Source organism: Drosophila mauritiana, unplaced genomic scaffold, assembly GCF_004382145.1.
Source record: "Drosophila mauritiana strain mau12 unplaced genomic scaffold, ASM438214v1 Y_32, whole genome shotgun sequence".
Classification (NCBI taxonomy): domain Eukaryota; kingdom Metazoa; phylum Arthropoda; class Insecta; order Diptera; family Drosophilidae; genus Drosophila; species Drosophila mauritiana.
In genome coordinates, this window is record NW_022881578.1 from 61484 (window position 1) to 84383 (window position 22900).

Sequence of the window (22900 nt, forward strand, 5' to 3'; positions counted from 1 at the left end):
ATGGATGCAGAAACTTGAGCTGAACATAACAATAATGAGAACGTAGTTAATTAGTTTATCCTCGGCTTAGTGATCGACATGATCAATTTGAAATGGCATTAGTAACTCTTAAACACGTAAACTGAAATAGAAAAGCGAATGCTTTTCTATAACGTTACAACCACAAGTGAAAGTATCCTTAATTAAAGCATCCGCCTCAAAAAAATCGTATTGTTCAACATTAAATAGTAGAGCAAGCGCAAAATAATTGCGGCTTAATCAAATAGATAAATGTTCACGTATATATAATTAAATGTTTGCAATACTCATATGTGAAAAAAAATATAATATAAGTTAGAATTTTTTTTGTAACTTTAGATTATAGACAGAGACATGGACTGGTAACATTATCGTCTTGCATGTTTTTTTTACATTAAAACATTGTGTGATTTATTTCTTTTCAGATACCCCCGCCAGAAGGACGGAAGCATCGAGTCGCTGTGGCCTAAGGAGTCATTACAGGTGAGTTTTTGTTGTGTGTTGGATGTGGACTGTTGCGGCCGCTGGAAGTGGGCCACTTGCAACAAGTTTGTCCGGCCGGAGTTGCAGTTGAATTGTTCTCGGTAGCAGCATCCCGCGCCGCCGTCATTTGGTGAAGATCCGTTATATCGTCAGTGGCAGATTTATGCAATTGTTTAATGAGTTCGTTTGTATTGCAGATGCAAATTGCCGGTCGTCAGGAAGAGGAGTTTCGAAGAGTAATCCCACGCAGCTGTCATTGCATTTTTATTGAGCTGCTGGCATTATGGTGGTGGCGTTCGTCTCGTGGCAGAGGAAAGCCAGGTGCCCCGCGTCTTGTGGCCATAGCGTCAGGATTGGCAGCTTGGGGCCGCCGGTTCGAGATTTGTTGAAGAGGGCCGCCGCAACGTGATAGGCATGGAAATGAATGTAAGAATAGTATTTGGTAAGTATTATATATGTAATTTGTTTTTTATGATTGCATTAATTTTTGTTGTTTCAGGTACATTGAGTGGAATTTAATTTAAGGTAAGTATTATATTTGTTTATATAGTTGCGTTTGTTATTGTTTTTCAGGTACTTAAGGAGGAAGCTAGTCTGGGGTGAGTATTGTATTGCTTTTATAATTGCGTTGATTTTTTTTGCTTTTCAGTTACGTTTTGTGAGTTCTAATTTGGAGGCCCTTGTTATTTTGTTATTGCAGCTGGAATGCCGCGATTTTGGAGTCATAAAGTTGGCAATTAGATAAGTATTATATTATAAATATATATTTCCCAGTAATAGCTTGTGTTCCCTTGTTTCAATAGTTGTAGTCTTGGAAGCTGGAGCTGCGTGCTTGATATCAGCAGGATGGAGCCGTCTATTATCATCTGCTACTTTGTCTGTCCGGTTTGTTATTGTCTATATGCTCTTGAGTAATTTTTGTATCGAATTCTTATTGATTTTCCTTTTATTGCAGGTTAGCGGAAAATTCGTTGAAGATACGATACTGAGGAGAAATATTTAATTTGTTGTTGATTGATTGTTTGCTTTTAGGTTTTGGCGTCAGCTCTCTGTTGGCGCTCGTCAAGCTGGAAGTTTATGGGAGCAGCCATGGAAATGGAAGTAAAATTAGAGATTGGGTGAGAATTATATTTGTTATTTGATTTTGTGATTGTGTAATTTTGTGTTTTTTCAGGTACATTTGGTGGGAGGTAAGTATTATATTTATAATTTATTTGTTTTTATAATTATTGCATTAATTTTTGTTTTTGTTTTTCTGGTACATTAGGTGGAAGCTAATCTGGTGGTGAGTATTTTAATTGTTTTTATGGTTGCATTAATATTTTGTTTTTCAGGTACGTTTTGTAATACTGAGGAAAAGTATACAATTTGAGGACAAATAATGCGGTTTATTTGTGTGGCGTCAGCTCTGCGCTAGTGATCCTTATTGAAGCAGTGGCATCAGGAGGTGGAGACGGCATCGTAATGTTGTCGATTTTTTGTGTTAAAAGTCGCAAAAATTGGCGATTTTGTTTTACGATTGGTGGGCCCATCTCCTCTTGTCTAATGCATAAGCTGTAGGTAAGCCATTGTCTGCGGTCGGTGCGGTAAGTGCTTTATTTGATTTAATTTTGTTTGTTTAATTTGTTGTTGATTGTTTGCTTTTAGGTTTTAGCGTCAGCTCTCTGTTGGCGCTCGTCAAGCTGGAAGTTTATGGGAGCAGCAGAGTGTCCTGATCGACGCGGAAGCAGCGTTGTTGGCCCATCTTTTGCAGGGCATCAATTATGTAGATTTCAGCGGTGATAATGGATACTTCAAAGGACCGTGCGTCGTGAAATTTCAGGTAAGTGACGTTGTGCATAAATTGCTGCAGCGAGTCGCCTTTTATTCATCATGTTTCTGCCGCGCTAATCCTTTTCATATCGATCTTCCGATTCATCTTTTAGGCCTTGGTTGGTTTTTTCTTTCGTATCGTTTCTCAGGATCAGCTGGAGTGCATTGTCGTTGGCTTTATAATCCGGATGCGTTGAGGTGAGGGTATTATTTAGGTTTTTGTACCGTCCCTCTAATTGGTTTGTTTTTCCTCAGGATTTTACGTTTAGCATGAGAAGAGGAAATGTATCATTGTTGTCAAGAGAGAAGCAGGTCGACATGCGTCTCCGTCGGTCATAGTTTGTAGTTTGTACCTTAATTAATTAGGAATTAATTGTAAATACATGTATATTTGGTTTTAATTGCTTTAGTTAAATTGTGAAGGCTAATTAGGTTGGTCAGTTTTTTTTTTATATAGATATTTTCAACGTCTAGTGATTGTCCTCTAATTTTTGCTTAAAAAATATATAGTGACAATTTGTGGCAAATTACATTTTCGGATTTTTTTGGCTGCAGAATGCGTGCCATAATTACAAGTATTAATTTATAGTTTAAATTTGCAAGAGACATTTTTGAAATATTTGGCGGCAGTTTTGCGCGCCATGGTTCGAGTGTGAAATTTAAATTTAGATATTACGTTACTTAGGAAATAGCTTATGGAATGGAAGAAAATAGTTTTGGTAAGTAATTTTAAAATATATTTTAAAGATGATTTGGTATCCAGCGATGAGACTATAGCTGATGGCGGCGATTTTTTTGCGCGCGCCATGGTTCAAATGTGGAGTTTGAATTTAGATATATTACGTTAATTAGGAAATAGCTTATAGAATAGGAGAAAATAGTTTTGGTTTAGTAATTTTAGAATATAGTTGAGCGATGACTGGTATCCAGCGATGAGACTATAGCTGATGGCGGCGAGGATGAGCAGTTGCTATCGTCCGATGAGATGGATAAAACCGATGCCCATCCTCTGCTTTGGTTCACGTTCTGACCGTCCATTAGTTGTTGTTGTTGCTGCTGGCTTCACTTTTAGCTACGGTTGCGCGCGCGTCTCTGTCGGTTTTATAATCTGAACTGACTTGCAAAATGATGAGATGAGACTATAGCTGATGGCGGCGATTTTTTTGCGCGCGCCATGGTTCAAATGTGGAGTTTGAATTTAGATATATTACGTTAATTAGGAAATAGCTTATAGAATAGGAGAAAATAGTTTTGGTTTAGTAATTTTAGAATATAGTTGAGCGATGACTGGTATCCAGCGATGAGACTATAGCTGATGGCGGCGAGGATGAGCAGTTGCTATCGTCCGATGAGATGGATAAAACCGATGCCCATCCTCTGCTTTGGTTCACGTTCTGACCGTCCATTAGTTGTTGTTGTTGCTGCTGGCTTCACTTTTAGCTACGGTTGCGCGCGCGCCTCTGTCGGTTTTATAATCTGAACTGACTTGCAAAATTGGGCTAGGCGCGTAGGCGGGCTTTTTCGATAGCTCAAAGGCACGGCGGAATATCGATATGCTATCAATTTCCCTGCAGCTCGTTATCGATATTTCGCGCCTTTTTTTTGGCGGGCTTATCGGCTATTATCTTTTTTGCCGACAGCCTATCGTCTATCGGGCAGAAATACTAGAAATGTTCAAGTTAGTATTTTTGTATTGTATTGAGGACCCATGCGGAAAGTAATATGCGGCGACTAGGTAGGTTCCCACCCCAACACCCTGGCGAGAAGGCTTATCCACCCCCCGAGAAAAAGAAGGCTCTCCCATCGAGATTATTATAATTATTTTTTCATGAAATAAAAAAAAAACAATTAAATATTGTTAAAGTAGTTTAAATTGTAAAGTAATGTATAAGTAATGTATATATTGGTATGCCTATGCTGTTGATTCCAATTAATAAAATTTACAGCAGACGGAGAAGTTGGCAGGGGCTATATAGAATCTTCGGCATCGGTGGCTACTTTGGCTTCCATCTCATCAATTGCTTCCATATCGGCTGCAGTAATGGAGGCACTGAAGGACCGACCTTATTTGGTTGCACCCTTCGTAACCACAGCCTCAGCACCACCCCACCACATCCCCACGCATCCATTTCGACAAACACGGCCAGCACAGTGCCAGCTACACCTACACGTCGTCGCATCGCTCCTGAAAACGATTTGGACTTGGTTGAGGACTTGGGTGTGGCACTTGCTCAAATAGAGGACCCGCAGACACCCACCAAGAACAAATCGCATCGCTTTTTCTGGCGGAAGGCACTGCGACGTGTCTTCCAGCGTCGTAAGTGACGGCGTCCCGCTGCCCCGCTGGCATCGTCCCGCCCGTCGCTGTAGCCGTCGCAACCTGGCTGAGATGCATCTGCGCCTGCTGTGCAGGATCCACTGAGTGCAGCCCGCGTGGCCCTGCTCAGCTGCATCCGCTGGCGAACCCTGGCAACATACGCAACAACAACTTTTACTTCAGCAACCACCAAAGCATCAGCAGCCAGCCAGCATTACAGCAGTCTCCGTGATCCAGTTAACTCAATTAAATTGAAATTATAATATTGTATTACCGCCTACACGAACACGTCCCCACGAATCCTGTACATAGGCTCGACAGTTCTCGATACCATTATTCATTTTTATTTAAAGCGACGCATAAGAGTGCGATGGTAGAGCATGAGCAAGTGCCGCATAGAAACCATATATGTGTTAGTGTACATTTACCCGAGATGCGAATCGGCAAATCTACATTTATAAGAGTATGTCGCAGCGTTGGCATTTTCTTGAGCCTGATCTTCCATATTGGCAAATAAACTTTTCGAGTGAAGCGAATTCCAACCGGCGTGCGCGATCGTCTGTATGCAACTGACCGTATTTTCTACGCATCGATCTATCCTTTACACACGCTAGCTGGACTACACTTGCCGACAGCGCGACAACGCCGTCGCCTCACTCGTAACGGTACTTTGGCTCCAGTCATATTCTACGTTGTAGTCAAATTCTAAGAATGTCCTCACAATATACCAAACTCATTGCGCAGCTGCGTCTTGCAAGCACAGTGGTCAAACCATGCTAATAATATGACAGACACGTACAGTGGTCAAATACATTCGTAATGCGACAAGTACATAGTTAAATGAAATGGAGTCGATCCATCGATGGGTGTCTCACACGCGCCATCGTCGATTCGATGGAATAGGGAAGTAGGGCAGCGCGTCTGAATTTTTATAAGCATATGTATATGTACATGGATGCAGAAACTTGAGCTGAACATAACAATAATGAGAACGTAGTTAATTAGTTTATCCTCGGCTTAGTGATCGACATGATCAATTTGAAATGGCATTAGTAACTCTTAAACACGTAAACTGAAATAGAAAAGCGAATGCTTTTCTATAACGTTACAACCACAAGTGAAAGTATCCTTAATTAAAGCATCCGCCTCAAAAAAATCGTATTGTTCAACATTAAATAGTAGAGCAAGCGCAAAATAATTGCGGCTTAATCAAATAGATAAATGTTCACGTATATATAATTAAATGTTTGCAATACTCATATGTGAAAAAAAATATAATATAAGTTAGAATTTTTTTTGTAACTTTAGATTATAGACAGAGACATGGACTGGTAACATTATCGTCTTGCATGTTTTTTTTACATTAAAACATTGTGTGATTTATTTCTTTTCAGATACCCCCGCCAGAAGGACGGAAGCATCGAGTCGCTGTGGCCTAAGGAGTCATTACAGGTGAGTTTTTGTTGTGTGTTGGCTGTGGACTGTTGCGGCCGCTGGAAGTGGGCCACTTGCAACAAGTTTGTCCGGCCGGAGTTGCAGTTGAATTGTTCTCGGTAGCAGCATCCCGCGCCGCCGTCATTTGGTGAAGATCCGTTATATCGTCAGTGGCAGATTTATGCAATTGTTTAATGAGTTCGTTTGTATTGCAGATGCAAATTGCCGGTCGTCAGGAAGAGGAGTTTCGAAGAGTAATCCCACGCAGCTGTCATTGCATTTTTATTGAGCTGCTGGCATTATGGTGGTGGCGTTCGTCTCGTGGCAGAGGAAAGCCAGGTGCCCCGCGTCTTGTGGCCATAGCGTCAGGATTGGCAGCTTGGGGCCGCCGGTTCGAGATTTGTTGAAGAGGGCCGCCGCAACGTGATAGGCATGGAAATGAATGTAAGAATAGTATTTGGTAAGTATTATATATGTAATTTGTTTTTTATGATTGCATTAATTTTTGTTGTTTCAGGTACATTGAGTGGAATTTAATTTAAGGTAAGTATTATATTTGTTTATATAGTTGCGTTTGTTATTGTTTTTCAGGTACTTAAGGAGGAAGCTAGTCTGGGGTGAGTATTGTATTGCTTTTATAATTGCGTTGATTTTTTTTGCTTTTCAGTTACGTTTTGTGAGTTCTAATTTGGAGGCCCTTGTTATTTTGTTATTGCAGCTGGAATGCCGCGATTTTGGAGTCATCAAGTTGGCAATTAGATAAGTATTATATTATAAATATATATTTCCCAGTAATAGCTTGTGTTCCCTTGTTTCAATAGTTGTAGTCTTGGAAGCTGGAGCTGCGTGCTTGATATCAGCAGGATGGAGCCGTCTATTATCATCTGCTACTTTGTCTGTCCGGTTTGTTATTGTCTATATGCTCTTGAGTAATTTTTGTATCGAATTCTTATTGATTTTCCTTTTATTGCAGGTTAGCGGAAAATTCGTTGAAGATACGATACTGAGGAGAAATATTTAATTTGTTGTTGATTGATTGTTTGCTTTTAGGTTTTGGCGTCAGCTCTCTGTTGGCGCTCGTCAAGCTGGAAGTTTATGGGAGCAGCCATGGAAATGGAAGTAAAATTAGAGATTGGGTGAGAATTATATTTGTTATTTGATTTTGTGATTGTGTAATTTTGTGTTTTTTCAGGTACATTTGGTGGGAGGTAAGTATTATATTTATAATTTATTTGTTTTTATAATTATTGCATTAATTTTTGTTTTTGTTTTTCTGGTACATTAGGTGGAAGCTAATCTGGTGGTGAGTATTTTAATTGTTTTTATGGTTGCATTAATATTTTGTTTTTCAGGTACGTTTTGTAATACTGAGGAAAAGTATACAATTTGAGGACAAATAATGCGGTTTATTTGTGTGGCGTCAGCTCTGCGCTAGTGATCCTTATTGAAGCAGTGGCATCAGGAGGTGGAGAAGGCATCGTAATATTGTCGATTTTTTGTGTTAAAAGTCGCAAAAATTGGCGATTTTATTTTACGATTGGTGGGCCCATCTCCTCTTGTCTAATGCATAAGCTGTAGGTAAGCCATTGTCTGCGCTCTGTGCGGTAAGTGCTTTATTTGATTTAATTTTGTTTGTTTAATTTGTTGTTGATTGTTTGCTTTTAGGTTTTAGCGTCAGCTCTCTGTTGGCGCTCGTCAAGCTGGAAGTTTATGGGAGCAGCAGAGTGTCCTGATCGACGCGGAAGCAGCGTTGTTGGCCCATCTTTTGCAGGGCATCAATTATGTAGATTTCAGCGGTGATAATGGATAATTCAAAGGACCGTGCGTCGTGAAATTTCAGGTAAGTGACGTTGTGCATAAATTGCTGCAGCGAGTCGCCTTTTATTCATAATGTTTCTGCCGCGCTAATCCTTTTCATATCGATCTTCCGATTCATCTTGTAGGCCTTGGTTGGTTTTTTTTTTCGTATCGTTTCTCAGGATAGGTAGGTGTAGGTACGGAGACAGAATGAATTCTGTTCCGCATCCACAAATTTATTTTGCCTTTGATTACAATAACTGCAATATGTAGGTACAATAATTTGAATTTTAGAGTTTAACATAGCATGGGGTGAGTTTGGGGCTTGGACATACTTAGTATTTAATATTAAGTTAGTATTTTTTTGTAGGCTTTAGATTATAAACAGGGACATGGACTGGTAACATTATCGTCTTGCATGTTTTGTTTACATTAATAAATTGTGGCTATTTTACAAAAAACATTGAAATTTAGGACTAACATTGTGTAATTTATTTCTTTTCAGGTACCCCCGCCAGAAGGACGGAAGCATCGAGTCGCTAAGGAGCCTAAATGGTCATCACAGGTGAGTTTTTGTTGTGTGTTGGCTGTGGACTGTTGCGGCCGCTGGAAGTGGGCCACTTGCAACAAGTTTGTCCGGACGGAGTTGCAGTTGAATTGTTCTCGGTAGCAGCATCCCGCGCCGCCGTCATTTGGTGAAGATCCGTTATATCGTCAGTGGCAGATTTATGCAATTGTTTAATGAGTTCGTTTGTATTGCAGATGCAAATTGCCGGTTGTCAGGAAGAGGAGTTGCGAAGAGTAATCCCACGCAGCTGTCATTGCATTTTTATTGAGCTGCTGGCGTTATGGTGGTGGAGTTCGTCTCTAGAAGAGAAGTCGTCAGTGCGGATTGTAGCTCGGTCAGGAGAGCCAGGTGCGCCGCGTCTTTTGGCCATAGCGTCAGGATTGGCAGCTAGGGGCCGCCGGTTCGAGATTTGTTGAAGAGGGCCGCCGCAACGTGATAGGCATGAAAATGAATGTAAGAATAGTGTTTGGTAAGTATTATTATTTTTTTTTTTTTTTAATATTTTCAGCGCCTGTTGGTGCTGTCATTTTATTGTACTCTGATTTTAGTTTTTTTGAAATATATAGTTACAATTTATGGCATTTTACAGTTTTGGATCGGCGGCGGTTGTGCGCGCCATGGCTATAAGAGTTATTTAAGAATTATAATTTCGAGGACAATTTTGATTTGCTTGGCAGCAGTTATCCGCGCCATGATTTAAGTTAGGATTTTACGTTAAGTAGACTTAGCTTATGGTAGTTGAAATTTTTATAAGTAGTAGTAGTTTTAAGCTTAAGTAATTTAATAAGAGAAAATTTGTAGTATTAGGGGGAAACAGTTTTGGGTGGATGTATATTCTAAATTAAATTGTTGTGGCATAGGATTCCAGCGATGAGACTCCAGCTGATGGCGGCGACGACGAGCAGTTGCTATCATCCGAGGAGATAGATAGCACTGTTGCCCATCCTTCACTTTGGTCTCCATTATGTCCGTCCATTTTGTATGCTGCGTTTCCTCGTGTTCACTTTGGGTAGCTGTTTCACTGGCGCCTCTGTCGGATTTTTAATCAACACTGACGCGCCGTTTTGGTCGGGCAGCCTAGGCGGGCTATTGGACTTTGATAAATCGGAGGGAAAAAAGCACGGCTAGTAATCGGCGTTCTGGCGATTTTCCCGTCAGAATGGTTACCGATATATCGCTTCGCGTTGGCCGATGTCATTGGTCATTATCAGTAGCTGGTCTCACTACTCCTGGGCTTCGATAAATCGGAGGTAAAAGCAACATAGCTGGTAATCGATGTTCTGGCATTTTTCCCGCTACAAATCTGAAGGGAAAAAACTGATCCAGATTTCTTTCTTCCAGATTTGATACGCCGGTGATTGTTGTCCAGGATGATTGTCCAGTGGTCAGGTAAGGAGTCGGAAAAACAATGATCAGCTGGCTCGCCAATATATTCAGACATCCGGAAGGAAGGATTTGTCCGCAGGATAATCGACGTCTCATACGTCGTACGGCGAACCGGTTGGCAAGGAATGCGACTGCGGCAGAACCATTACCTGCTACTGCTGTCGCTGCCGCCGCTGCTGTTGTTGCATTATGGTGGTGGCTGCGTCGCCGCTGCTGTTGCTGCTAGTGGTGAATGCGTCGCTGCTGTTGTTGTTGCTGGTGGTGACTACGTCGCTGCTGTTGCTGCTGATGGTGGTGGCTGCGTCGCTGCTGTTGCCGCTGCTGGTGGCGACCGCGTCTCTGCTGTTGTTGTTGCTGGTGGTGACTGCGTCGCTGCTGGTGGTGACTGCGTCGCTGCTGGTGGTGACTGCGTCGCTGCTGGTGGTGACTGCGTCGCTGCTGGTGATGACTGCGTCGCTGCTGGTGGTGACTGCGTCGTTGCTGTTGCTGTGTCTCCGTTCGCGTTTATTAGACGCTGCTGTTGCTGCTGTGCTAGCTACGGGCTGGCGGGCGGTGCTGATGGTGACTTCGTCGTTGCTCTTGCTGTGTCTCCGTTCGCGTTTATTAGACGCTGCTGTTGCTGCTGTGCTAGCTACGGGCTGGCGGGCGGTGCTGACCTGGAAACGTCGTTGAGCTGCTATCCGGCCGGATCGTCGTCGTTGTTGCTGTTTGCCACACCGCCACGGAGACGCTAGCTTGAATGGAAACAGCCTGCCTGGTCCGTCTACCCTGATGCGAGCATACAAACTGCAGCTGGAGGGAGGCATTCGTCGAGTCCAACGTCGTTGCCAGGAGACATGCTAGGTTGGCCAGGAATGCTCTTTTGGTACACAACTGTGAAAGATGGATGGATAATACAAGTTTTCTTCTTTCCAGGGTAAAACGCCGCTGTTAACTGGTCCAGTGTGTTGACCAGGGTCAAGACAAAAAGTCGGGTCGTCAAAATTTCCAAATGGCTGTTGAGGCGAGAAAACTCCCTGCTGTTGCTGCAGCTGTTTGTTGTTGCTTCTGCTTGGGAATGTGTTTACGCCTGCTGATCCCGTTTATTAATGAAGGCGCTACTTGATGCTGCTGTACTGGCATCGAAGTGGTGGGCGAGAGACAAGTTGGCATCATTCTCGAAGCTCCCATCAGGCCTGGTCATCTTACGTTCCAGTGTCACTGATCACCACATCCTACGCGGTGATGCCAGCATGTATCAGGCGTCGGCCATTCGGGTCCGTCAGCCCTGATGCAGGCATCCCAATTTCGGCAGGAAGGAAAACAAGCGCCGCAGTTCAGGTGCTTTTACAGGAACAGGTTTTCAGGAATGACATTTTATTGTATATTTTAGGAAAGAGAAGGAAAACTAAAAAATTATTCTCTTTCTTTCAGGAAAGCGGTTGTGAAGTGCCAGACAAAGCAGCAGATGGAGCCATCATAAAGCGGAGATTGTTTCGGGCACAAATCCATCAGTTTGGAATGAAGACGGATCACCAGTGATGCATTCACCATCTCGCCAGGATAGCGCTATTTGAGTGCGCAGTCTATATCATCCAGTAGGTGTTATAAGTTAGATTTTACCATTTATATGTGAGACATTTTCCTTTTTTAAAATAATCTGTAAGTGAGCCTTTAGCCTTTTTTTATTTATTTATTTTCTATTTATATATTTTGCCACCCCTTCCGCCAGTTTTGGTTTATGGAATGGTGCTATTTGCAGGGGTGCTATTTTGTATGTTTAATAAAAGAAGAGCTTAGCTTCTGCTCTGTTCGAGGTTCTTTATTTGAATAATCAAAGTGTGCTGAAGTTGTGTTCAGCTAACCCGCACATACATTGCTTATATCTATGTATGTTTACTTATGTTTATACATATACATATGTATGCAGAAGGCATTGACCACTTGAGCTGCAAAGTGCATGCTCAGCATTCCCACGCTCCGCGATCGGCTTATGTATAAGCGTTAGATCGTATTACTGGGGCGCTGGAGTGCTTACGTAGTTTTTGGTGGTCTTTTTGTATATCTGTATATTTATATTTATTATGACAAAGTGTCACAATGTATTGACGCTAAGTTATACCCAATCATTTATTGTATTTTTAGGGTAGATTAGTCCAATATGCTACACCTCCCTTTTTAAAGAAATGACGTAATATATGTAGTCATTTAGTTATCAATATTAATATTGTGTTTAGAAAGGAAAATTTTTTTTTTTTTTAAATGATATTGATTTTTCTTATTAATTATTAGCAATGTTTTGTCTCAAAGCATTTTTGTATAATGACAGAATAATACAAAAAATGTATGTTGAATTATGATATTTTTGGATTTATGTTTAACTTTCTTAGAAGGAAAAATAATTAATTTTTTTTTTTTTTTTTTTTTTTTTTTTTTTATTTATTTATTTTTTTTTTGTTTTGAGGTTGATCAGACCTTTTCTTAAGTGAAATGAAACGTTTCATTGATTATATATTTTTAGTTTATCCTTATTCACTTTTTGCTTCTTTTGTTTTGTATCTCTAATTACTATGTCATCTCTGTCTTCTATGGTTTCTACAGTATAAGGGCCTAGATATACTGGATCTAACTTATGACCCGATTCGTTCCTTAGTATAACTTTATCTCCTATTTTTAATTGAAAATCTGAAGTTTTCTTATCATAAAGTTGTTTTCTATAAGACTTAGCTTTTTCTAACAAAAGTCTAGCTCTTTTATATGCTATTTCTAATCTAAATTTTATTTCCTTTGAGTAATCTTCTATATTATACAGTGGTTCTATTCTATCTGTTTTATTAAAATTTGCGAACTGCCTTGGTAATCTTCCAAAGACTAGTTCATATGGACAGTAATTATGCATGACTGATGGTGTTGTGTTGAAACAATATGTAAAGTATTGTATCCAAACGTCCCAATCAGTTTTATCCGCAGAGATGTATGAACGAATGTATTCATTGAATGTTCTATGACTTCGTTCGATTGTCCCTAAAGTCTGGTGGTGATATGCAGTGGATGTAAGATTTTCAATCTTCATATATTTACACATATCTTGAATTACATTGTTTTTATACTCGGTACCCATGTCCGAAATGAACGTCTTCATTGGACCGTACTTTAGTATAAAATTTTCGAATATAGCCTTTGCGACAGTATTTGCGCTCTTATTCGCAACAGGTATGGTTACTAGATAGTAGATACTTCGTCAAATCACATATTAGTGTGACGATGTATTCGTTGCCATATTCTGATTTCGGTAGTGGACCAACTGTGTCCACTATCACTATATCAAAAGCATTTGTTGGGGTTTCTGTGTGAGTCATTGGGGTCTTTGTATGTGTCGTTGTTTTTGACATTTGGCATTTATGACATCTATATTTTTCCAATAATAGTGTCTTTTTATTTTCGCTATCGTTCTTGTAATGCCTGTATGACCTCCTTGAATTGGATCGTCATGATATGTAGAGAGTATCGATTGTATCTCTTTTTCAGTTTTTATAATGGTCACCGGCTGGAGTAGCGCTACTCTTAATGATTTCAATTTTATATTGCCCATATTTTTGAAATTATCTATTGAAATGGTTTCAAAGATTTTTTTTAGTATACCGGCTTGCATTTCAAGCCTTTGGAAGAACTGACCTAAATCAAAAATTCAATTGGTATATAAATCGTCAACATCAATTCTTGCAATAACTTTATTTCCTCGTTTTAGTAAACAAATAGATTCAGTTATTCGCAAGGTCACTACTTTTCGTACTTCATCATTTGTTATGACTTCGTGTACGTTGGGCTTAGATACATTTTGGATACTTTGCCTAGGCAATAGTTCCTTATTTGTTACTGTACAGTTTTCTTGTCTACTTTGTTGCCTGGTAGTGACTTTCAGGACTTTATGTTGCATGTCTTTGAGTTCCTTTATATTTATACGTGAGAGTGCGTCTGCTACAAAATTATCTTTCCCCCTTAGGTATTCTACTGTGAAGTCGTATTCTTCAAGCTCTAGCCGCATGCGAGTTAATTTTGAACTGGGATTAGTCATAGAAAATAGGTACGTTAATGGTCTGTGGTCCGTTTTAATGGTGAAATGTTTGCCATAAATGTATGGTCTGAAATGGGTAATTGCCCAATGAATTGCCGCTAGCTCTTGTTCCGTTGTACTCTTATTGCTTTCTCCTTTTGTAAATGAACGTGATGCATAAGCTATTGGGAGCTGAATCCCGTTACGGTTCTGAGTTAGAACCGCTCCGCAAGCTTGTTTACTAGCATCCGTTATAATGCAAAATTCTTTGCGAAAATCAGGATATTGTAATAGTGTGGGGTGCATAAGATTTTCTTTAAGGTATTCGAATGCGTTCTGGCATTCGCTTGACCATTCAAAAGGGACATTCTTTTTACATAATCTAGTTATGTGCCGTGAATAGTCGGCGAAGTTCCTTATAAATCGACGATAATAGTTGCAGAATGCTACAAATCGTCTTGCACTGTCCGCATCATGAGGGACAGGATAATTTTTGATGACGTCATATTTCTTGTCATCTGGCAATACTCCTTTGTCTGTGCATTTGTGACCTAGAAATGTCACTTCGTGCATGAAAAATGAACATTTTTCTGGATGCAACTTTAGGTTATATTTCCTACATACATTAAAAACGTCAGTTAAGTTTTTAATCATGTGTTTTTCGGAACATCCTATCACCATTAAGTCATCCATGTAAAGGAATGCCTGAGAGGGTTCTAATCCCGAGAATGATATAGTCATCATCCTCTGAAATGAATTTGGTGCTATTTTAAGACCAAATGGTAATCGCGTGAAGGGATATGAGCCATTGCTCGTTGAAAAAGATGTTATATTCCTAGAGTTTTCCTCAAGTTCTATTTGGTGGAAACCTGACATCAAGTCAAGGCATGAAAAGTATTTAGCTCGACCTAGTTGATCTAAAATGTCATCAATTCTAGGGAGTGGAAATTTGTCAGAAAGAAGTTTTTTGTTTATTTGACGATAGTCAATTACTAATCGCCAATTTTTCTCTTGTGAATTTGGTAATGATTTTTTTGGAACTAGCAAGAGTGGGCTGTTATACTCAGATACAGACGGTTCGACGATTTTGTCGCTTATTAATTTCTCTACTTGTTTTTGAATTTCCTCAATTTGGCTATGCGGGCTTCTATAGTTTTTTATATAAATGGGTTCATCGTCTTTAAGTCTTAATGTTTGTTTATAAAAATTATTTGTTGATATTGGTTCGGTTTCCAGTCCGAACACATCACTATACTGTGTGCATAATTCTGTTAATTGATTTTTAAATTGGTCTGGAAAATTTTTCTTTAGTTTTGAAAGTATTTGTTCGTTTCTATTTCCAGTGTCGGTATTATGAATGCTGCTATTGTATTTGCAACATAAATCCCATTGTGTATTTCTTGATTAGGAACAAATATGAAATCATTTACAACATTAATGTCTATTTTCCGAATAACTTGTGATCTGGCTGGCAGAAGAACTGTATTGTTGCCAGCGCTATATGTTATCGGAACATATATTGGATAATTTAAATTTTGGGGTCTAATTATAAACCAGTCTTCACTTGGTTTGAAATCTAGTTGACAATTGAATTTCTTTATAAAATCAATGCCTATTATTCCATCACATGGTATTGCAAAATTTGGGTTTACCAAATGAAATTCATGTGGAATAATATATTTTGTTGATTGGAGTTCTATTAAGGTTGTTCCTTGAGACTTTATCACACCTTGGCCTATGCCTTCGATGTTTATTATTTTTTCATTTTGAATTATGAAGTTATCAGAATTTACTTTCAAAAGTGAGATATCTGCACCAGTATCTATGAGAAATGTTAGTTTATTTTCAGTTGAATGATTATAGAAGGTTACGAATATATTAAGACTATACTATACTATATATATACTATACTATATGATAATTGATGGAATGAACTTTTAAATTTATTGGTTGTTTCCTAAAGGGTTCTGTTAGTTTTCCGACGTATTTTGCGCGATTCTCACACTGCTATTATTATTATTACCATGGTTGTAGTTTCCGCGGCCTCTCCCTTGGTTTTGGCCTCGCCTACCTCCACCGTTATTATAGTTATTATTATTGTTGTTATTGCTGCCTCGGTTGTAATTGTTGTGGTAGTTATTTCTTCCACGATTATAACCCCGGGCGCCTTTATTATAATTATTTGCACCTCGTCGATAATAGAGTACAGTGTTACTTTGACCTGTTATCTCTGTGCAACTGTTTACAAATTTGGAGATGGCATCATTCATGTTTGTGAATGTGCCTGCTTGCATGATAAGTTTTACCTTATCAATGGAGCAATTCTGTGTCATTGCTTTTACAGCTGTTGTAGTGCTGTATTTATTCGCTAAGGATTGGCTGAGACCTTCACTGATATAGGCACCTTCAAGGGCCTTTGTCAGTTTCTCCACCTCTTGGGTGTATTGGTTAGCCGTTTTATTTCTCTGTTGTAGATTCAGAAGCTTGGCAGATATCACTTCTACCGATTCTCCTTTTACTGCACTTGACAGTTGGGTAATGATTGCAGCAATCGTCTGCTCATTACTTATAAGGTTTCTTACATGGCCTTTAAGTTTAGTTTTTATTAGGCTTATTGCTGTCGTTTCATGTGTGCTCTTTAAGCTATCTAGTAGACCTAGAGCATCCAAAAAACTTTGTAGATTTTCTGGTTTACCATCAAACTCTGGTATCAGAGATGTGGCTAGCCTGATAAATTCTATCACTGTCTGTGCCATTTCAGAAATTGTTTTTGGTTCAAATTTAAATTCAATTCGGTCGCTTCCTTCTAGCGTTTCAATGTCACTATCGGACTCAGCGCCGCTTGATTGAACAGATTCGTCTAGTTCTTTGAACTGGTCTGTGTTGAATTCAACCAATTGACTTAGACTTTCTGGTACATCTAGCAGAATATGCCTTCTTTTTCTGATGTTATTTAATCTTGTGTTTAGGGATTTTATAACCCTTAAACATTTGTTATTATGTTCAGATGTGAGCCTATTTGCATATTTATTTACTAATGTAACTATATTATTATATTCTCCTACTAATATCTCTATATGATTTTTCAATGTTTCGGATTTTATTACTGCGTCTCTGTTGATACATTTATAAGACTTATCGAACCTGAAGCGAAATTCATCTATTCGTATCGCTATTTCGCTCCATTCCATTCTTGTCGGTAAAAAAAAAAGTTTTTATTAAGCTTTCTTCTAATCCATATTATTTTTTTAAATCTGGTCTAAACGATTTGCCCTATTTATATAACGTCTTTTGATGATCTTGTTATGCTTAACATAAATTGTAAGCAGAAATTGTAGAAGTAGTACTATTGTAATGATCAGCAATAAGATCCACAACGCATTTATATCGTCTGTGTGATCTATAATTTTTACGTTATTAACTACGTTGGCAGTATTGTCCTTTGCCTCACTAGAATCGCTAAACCATCCCATTTTTTGTTTGGTTATTTTCAGTGAAACGTTTTTTTTCTATTTATGAGTTTTTTCTCATTATTATGATATTAATTTATTCTTCTAGAAAATCAAAAATAAAAATGTTTACGTTTAATGAAGATAAGAATTGTTATATTCTGTCATTAAAAAAAATTTTTATTTTTTTGCTGAATATATATATATACTCAGTAGCGGAGACGTGGAAATATTAGTTGTTAATAAATGTGGTTGGCTCACATATTTGTTTACAATATAAAAAAAAATACTCCAACCGCATTGTTAGTAAAAAGCCTAACAGATATTAGTGTTTTCAAGCAGCGGTTTCCCGCATCGGCTTGGGTTTAGAAATTAAAATTAAGGCAAATTGGGGCATTGGAATTTATTTATGCAGCCCGTTTGCGTTGTTTCGCACCTTGCGAAATCTTGCTTTCGATGTCCTCAAGACGCTCTTTGTAGCGTTGTCGGGATGCCTCGTCCTTAGCCAGTTGGGTCATCTCCTTGACCAGTCGGCGTTGTTTAAGTAGTTTTATCCTTTTTCCGGAGCGTTTGTGCTCCCTTGGTTTTTTCCTTTCCTGCCTTGCCCGGTACTCAGCTATTGTGAGTGGGCGTGGTCCCTCTGCAGGATTTTGCTGCAGAGCTTCTTCCAACGTTGGCAAGTCCCTTTGTGTCGTGGGCTGCGCGTTTGAGAATTGTGGCTCTTCCGCCATCAATTATTATGTTTTATGTTGTCTGTTTATTTATCAATTTATTTAGTTTATCTATAGTCGAATCAGTCGACTGTAATTATTAACACTTTAAACACTGTGTCCTTCAATTGTCCTGCAATCGTCCTGTCACGGTCGCCATATGGAATGGTGCTATTTGCAGGGGTGCTATTTTGTATGTTTAAAGAGAAGAGAATAAAAGAAGAGCTTAGCTTCTGCTCTGTTCGAGGTTCTTTATTTGAATAATCAAAGTGTGCTGAAGTTGGGTTCAGCTAACCCGCACATACATCGCTTATATCTATGTATGTTTACTTATGTTTATACATATACATATGTATGCAGAAGGCATTGACCACTTGAGCTGCAAAGTGCATGCTCAGCATTCCCACGCTCCGCGATCGGCTTATGTATAAGCGTTAGATCGTATTACTGGGGCGCTGGAGTGCTTACGTAGTTTTTGGTGGTCTTTTTGTATATCTGTATATTTATATTTATTATGACAAAGTGTCACAATGTATTGACGCTAAGTTATACCCAATCATTTATTGTATTTTTAGGGTAGATTAGTCCAATATGCTACAGGTTAATTCTGTCTATTGCTTTATTCTGATTTATTTTTAATTTTGTTCCTGGTCTCCTTCGTAGTCGGGTAAGATTATTCTCTGTACATTTAGTGGTTGTCCTTTAAATCTTTCTATTATTTCCTGTCTGGTTAGATCGCCCCTTCTATATTGCTTATTGTATAGGTTGATTTCTGATTCACACCATCTATCTGGAGGCCACTTTTGGCTTTCCCTTTCCCTTCTTTCGCTCTCTTCCTGTTTTTTTATTCTTCTAAGCTCTTCCTCTTCTTCCTCTAGTCTCAGCAGGGTGGGGAGTTCGATTAGATGTGTTTGCCTTATTTTATCTCTCTCACTTCGCTTTTTTAGGGTTCTGCAGTCGTCTAGATCAGGGATTTTTAGAAGTTTAGGTGAGAGGGTTTGTCCAGTCTGTTTTAGGGTGATATGGTCCCTTGTCATTTTCAAGTACCTCTGCCTGCTTCTTACTAATCTGTTCGGGATAAAGTGCCTAGAGAAGATCCTGCGAACAGCTATATTTGGGTGTGATTTTATGGTTTCTGAGAACCTGTGGACAGCCTGTTGGTAGAATTCTTCTACTGTTTTGACTCCAAATCGTTCCCTTATAGTTTCGTTTTTCGTATATCTTCCCGCTCTAAATATGTCTCTCATTTTCTTATTTTCCGCAACTTGTATACGTCTAATCTGTGCATCCGTAACAAGGGGACCCCAGTCTGCTATAGCATACTGCCATATTGGTGACAGGACTGACTTAAGGATCAGCATTTTAGTCTTTGTAGGGAGTTTGCTCCTTCCGTTTAAGACCCATGTCAATTTTCTGTAGGCTGTAGTGTATTTGCCCACCAGCTTTGTGACGTGGGAACTAAGGGTTAGCTTGCTGTGAAGGATTACGCCAAGGTATGATTGTTTGTTTTCAGTCTTTATTGTTTGGCCCTTTATCTTCATAGTCTTTAGATTTGTTGGTAAGTCGTTTTTTAATGTGAAGATGACGTGTCCAGTTTTAGCAGCGTTTATTGATATACCCCATTTGTCCGCCCAGTCGGCAAAGCAGGTAGTTTTCATTGTTTCTTGTGGCAGCAGTTGGTATTATGTTTGAGCTGAGGACCATAGTGTCGTCTGCGTATGTTGAGAGCATAATTCTTTCTGTTGGTGAGGGGCGGTAGATATGTGGAAGAGGCATGTTTGAGGAGAAGATTGAGTAGAGTAGTGGTCCTAGACTGCTTCCTTGAGGCACGCCTGCGCTTATTTGTCCTGTTCTCGAAGTCTCTCCAGCTTGGTCTTTGACCTCAAATGTTCTATTTGTAAGGTAGCTCTCCAGAATGATTTAAAGGTTGTAAGGTAGTATCTTAGCTAGCTTAAGTAATAGTCCCTCATGCCAAACCCTGTCAAATGCTTCTGTTATGTCAAGAAAACCCGCTGAGCAGTATTCCTTTTTCTCAAAGGCCTCTAGAATGAACTGTGTGACCCTGGCTATTTGCTGCTCAGTTCCGTGCTCTTTTCTAAAGCCAAATTGGTGCAGAGGTATAGCTTTTTTGAATAGGTCTACCTTAAGAGATAGATAGCACTGTTGCCCATCCTTCACTTTGGTCTCCATTATGTCCGTCCATTTTGTATGCTGCGTTTCCTCGTGTTCACTTTGGGTAGCTGTTTCACTGGCGCCTCTGCCGGATTTTTAATCACCACTGACGCGCCGTTTTGATCGGGAAGCGTAGGCGGGCTATTGGACTTCGATAAATCGGAGAGAAAAAAGCACGGCTAGTAATCGGTGTTCTGGCGATTTTCCCGTCAGAATGGTTACCGATATATCGCTTCACGTTGGCCGATGTCATTGGTCATTATCAGTAGCTGGTCTCACTACACCTGGGCTTCGATAAATCGGAGGTAGAAAGCAACATGGCTGGTAATCGATGTTTTCCCCGCCAGAAACGTTATCGATACCCTGCTTCGCGTTAGCCGGTATTCCTGGTCATTCTCGGTAGCTGGTCTCACTACTACTTGGAAAAAGGAAAAAGAAATCATATGTTACCTTTGTTGATGTAAATTGTGATGTAGTTTTCTCCTTTTTGGTACCGCAAACTAAATATTATTATTTCTTTCATCGTCGCTGCTCATCGCGCCACCGCAGAGATGCCATCGTGTACCAGGCATCGGCCAATCTGGCCCGTCAGTCCTGATGCAAGCGTCCAGTCTGTGGCGGGTGGAAAAATGCGCCGCAGTCCAGCGTCGTCTGCAGGAAACGCTCCGGTTTGCCAGGAATGCAGTTACATACAAATCTGAAGGGAAAAAACTGATCCAGATTTCTTTCTTCCAGATTTGAAACGCCGGTGATTGTTGTCCAGGATGATTGTCCAGTGGTCAGGTAAGGAGTCGGAAAAACAATGATCAGCTGGCTCGCCAATATATTCAGACATCCGGAAGGAAGGATTTGTCCGCAGGATAATCGACGTCTCATACGTCGTACGGCGAACCGGTTGGCAAGGAATGCGACTGCGGCAGAACCATTACCTGCTACTGCTGTCGCTGCCGCCGCTGCTGTTGTTGCATTATGGTGGTGGCTGCGTCGCCGCTGCTGTTGCTGCTGGTGGTGAATGCGTCGCTGCTGTTGTTGTTGCTGGTGGTGACTACGTCGCTGCTGTTGCTGCTGATGGTGGTGGCTGCGTCGCTGCTGTTGCTGCTGATGGTGGTGACTGCGTCGCTGCTGATGGTGGTGACTGCGTCGCTGCTGTTTCCGCTGCTGGTGGCGACCGCGTCGCTGCTGTTGTTGCTGCTGGTGGTGACTGCGTCGCTTCTGGTGGTAACTGCGTCGCTGCTGGTGGTGACTGCGTCGTTGCTGTTGCTGCTGATGGTGGTGACTGCTTCGAAGCTGTTGCTGCTGCCGGTGGCGGCTGCGTCGCTGCTGTTTTTGCTGCTGGTGGTGACTGCGTCGCTGCTGGTGGTGACTGCGTCGTTGCTGTTGCTGTGTCTCCGTTCGCGTTTATTAGACGCTGCTGTTGCTGCTGTGCTAGCTACGGGCTGGCGGGCGATGCTGATGGTGACTGCGTCGTTGCTGTTGCTGTGTCTCCGTTCGCGTTTATTAGACGCTGCTGTTGCTGCTGTGCTAGCTACGGGCTGGCGGGCGGTGCTGACCTGGAAACGTCGTTGAGCTGCTATCCGGCCGGATCGTCGTCGTCTTCGCCATTATACGGTTCGTTGTTGCTGTTTGCCACACCGCCACGGATACGCTAGCTTGAATGGAAACAGCCTGCCTGGCCCGTCTACCCTGATGCGAGCATACAAACTGCAGCTGGAGGGAGGCGTTCGTCGAGTCCAACGTCGTTGCCAGGAGACATGCTAGGTTGGCCAGGAATGCTCTTTTGGTACACAACTGTGAAAGATGGATGGATAATACAAGTTTTCTTCTTTCCAGGGTAAAACGCCGCTGTTAACTGGTCCAGTGTGTTGACCAGGGTCAAGACAAAAAGTCGGGTCGTCAAAATTTCCAAGTGGCTGTTGAGGCGAGAAAACTCCCTGCTGTTGCTGCAGCTGTTTGTTGTTGCTTCTGCTTGGGAATGTGTTTACGCCTGCTGATCCCGTTTATTAATAAAGGGGCTACTTGATGCTGCTGTACTGGCATCGAAGTGGTGGGCGAGAGACAAGTTGGCATCATTCTCGAAGCTCCCATCAGGCCTGGTCATCTTACGTTCCAGTGTCACTGATCACCACATCCTACGCGGTGATGCCAGCATGTATCAGGCGTCGGCCATTCGGGTCCGTCAGCCCTGATGCAGGCATCCCAAATTTCGGCAGGAAGGAAAACAAGCGCCGCAGTTCAGGTGCTTTTACAGGAACACGCCGGTTTTCAGGAATGAAATTTTATTGTATATTTTAGGAAAGAGAAGGAAAACTAAAAAATTATTCTCTTTCTTTCAGGAAAGCGGTTGTGAAGTGCCAGACAAAGCAGCAGATGGAGCCATCATAAAGCGGAGATTGTTTCGGGCACAAATCCATCAGTTTGGAATGAAGACGGATCACCAGTGATGCATTCACCATCTCGCCAGGATAGCGCTATTCGAGTGCGCAGTCATCCAGTAGGTGTTATAAGTTAGATTTTACCATTTATATGTGAGACATTTTCCTTTTTTAAAATAACCTGTAAGTGAGCCTTTAGCCTTTTTTTATTTATTTATTTTCTATTTATATATTTTGCCACCCCTTCCGCCAGTTTTGGTTAATTCTGTCTATTGCTTTTTTCTGATTTATTTTTAATTTTGTTCCTGGTCTCCTACGTAGTCGGGTAAGATTATTCTCTGTACATTTA

At 40.6% G+C, this 22900-nt stretch overlaps 1 protein-coding gene and 2 long non-coding RNA genes across 5 annotated transcripts; all 3 read left to right on the plus strand.

The window, feature by feature from the left end:
* Positions 1 to 1984: 1984 nt before the first annotated feature.
* Positions 1985 to 2688, plus strand: LOC117150103. Of its 2 annotated transcripts, none has more exons than XR_004460667.1 (4): positions 1985 to 2087; positions 2149 to 2323; positions 2427 to 2511; positions 2569 to 2688. It is a non-coding gene; the product is annotated as an uncharacterized LOC117150103 (long non-coding RNA). The 2 variants fall into 2 exon arrangements; XR_004460668.1 differs by having other exon boundaries at positions 1996 to 2061.
* Positions 2689 to 10249: 7561 nt separating this feature from the next.
* On the plus strand, positions 10250 to 11556 carry LOC117150095. Of its 2 annotated transcripts, none has more exons than XM_033316934.1 (3): positions 10250 to 10658; positions 10731 to 11153; positions 11229 to 11556. In XM_033316934.1, the coding sequence occupies exons 2-3, from the start codon at positions 10920 to 10922 to the stop codon at positions 11334 to 11336; spliced, it is 342 nt and encodes a 113-aa protein (XP_033172825.1). In that variant the 5' UTR covers positions 10250 to 10658; positions 10731 to 10919; the 3' UTR covers positions 11337 to 11556. The 2 variants fall into 2 exon arrangements, with proteins under 2 accessions (XP_033172825.1, XP_033172826.1); XM_033316935.1 differs by having other exon boundaries at positions 10731 to 11135.
* A 9949-nt stretch (positions 11557 to 21505) lies between these two features.
* LOC117150096 lies at positions 21506 to 22742 on the plus strand. The gene is made up of 2 exons (XR_004460661.1): positions 21506 to 21937; positions 22010 to 22742. It is a non-coding gene; the product is annotated as an uncharacterized LOC117150096 (long non-coding RNA).
* Positions 22743 to 22900: the final 158 nt, after the last annotated feature.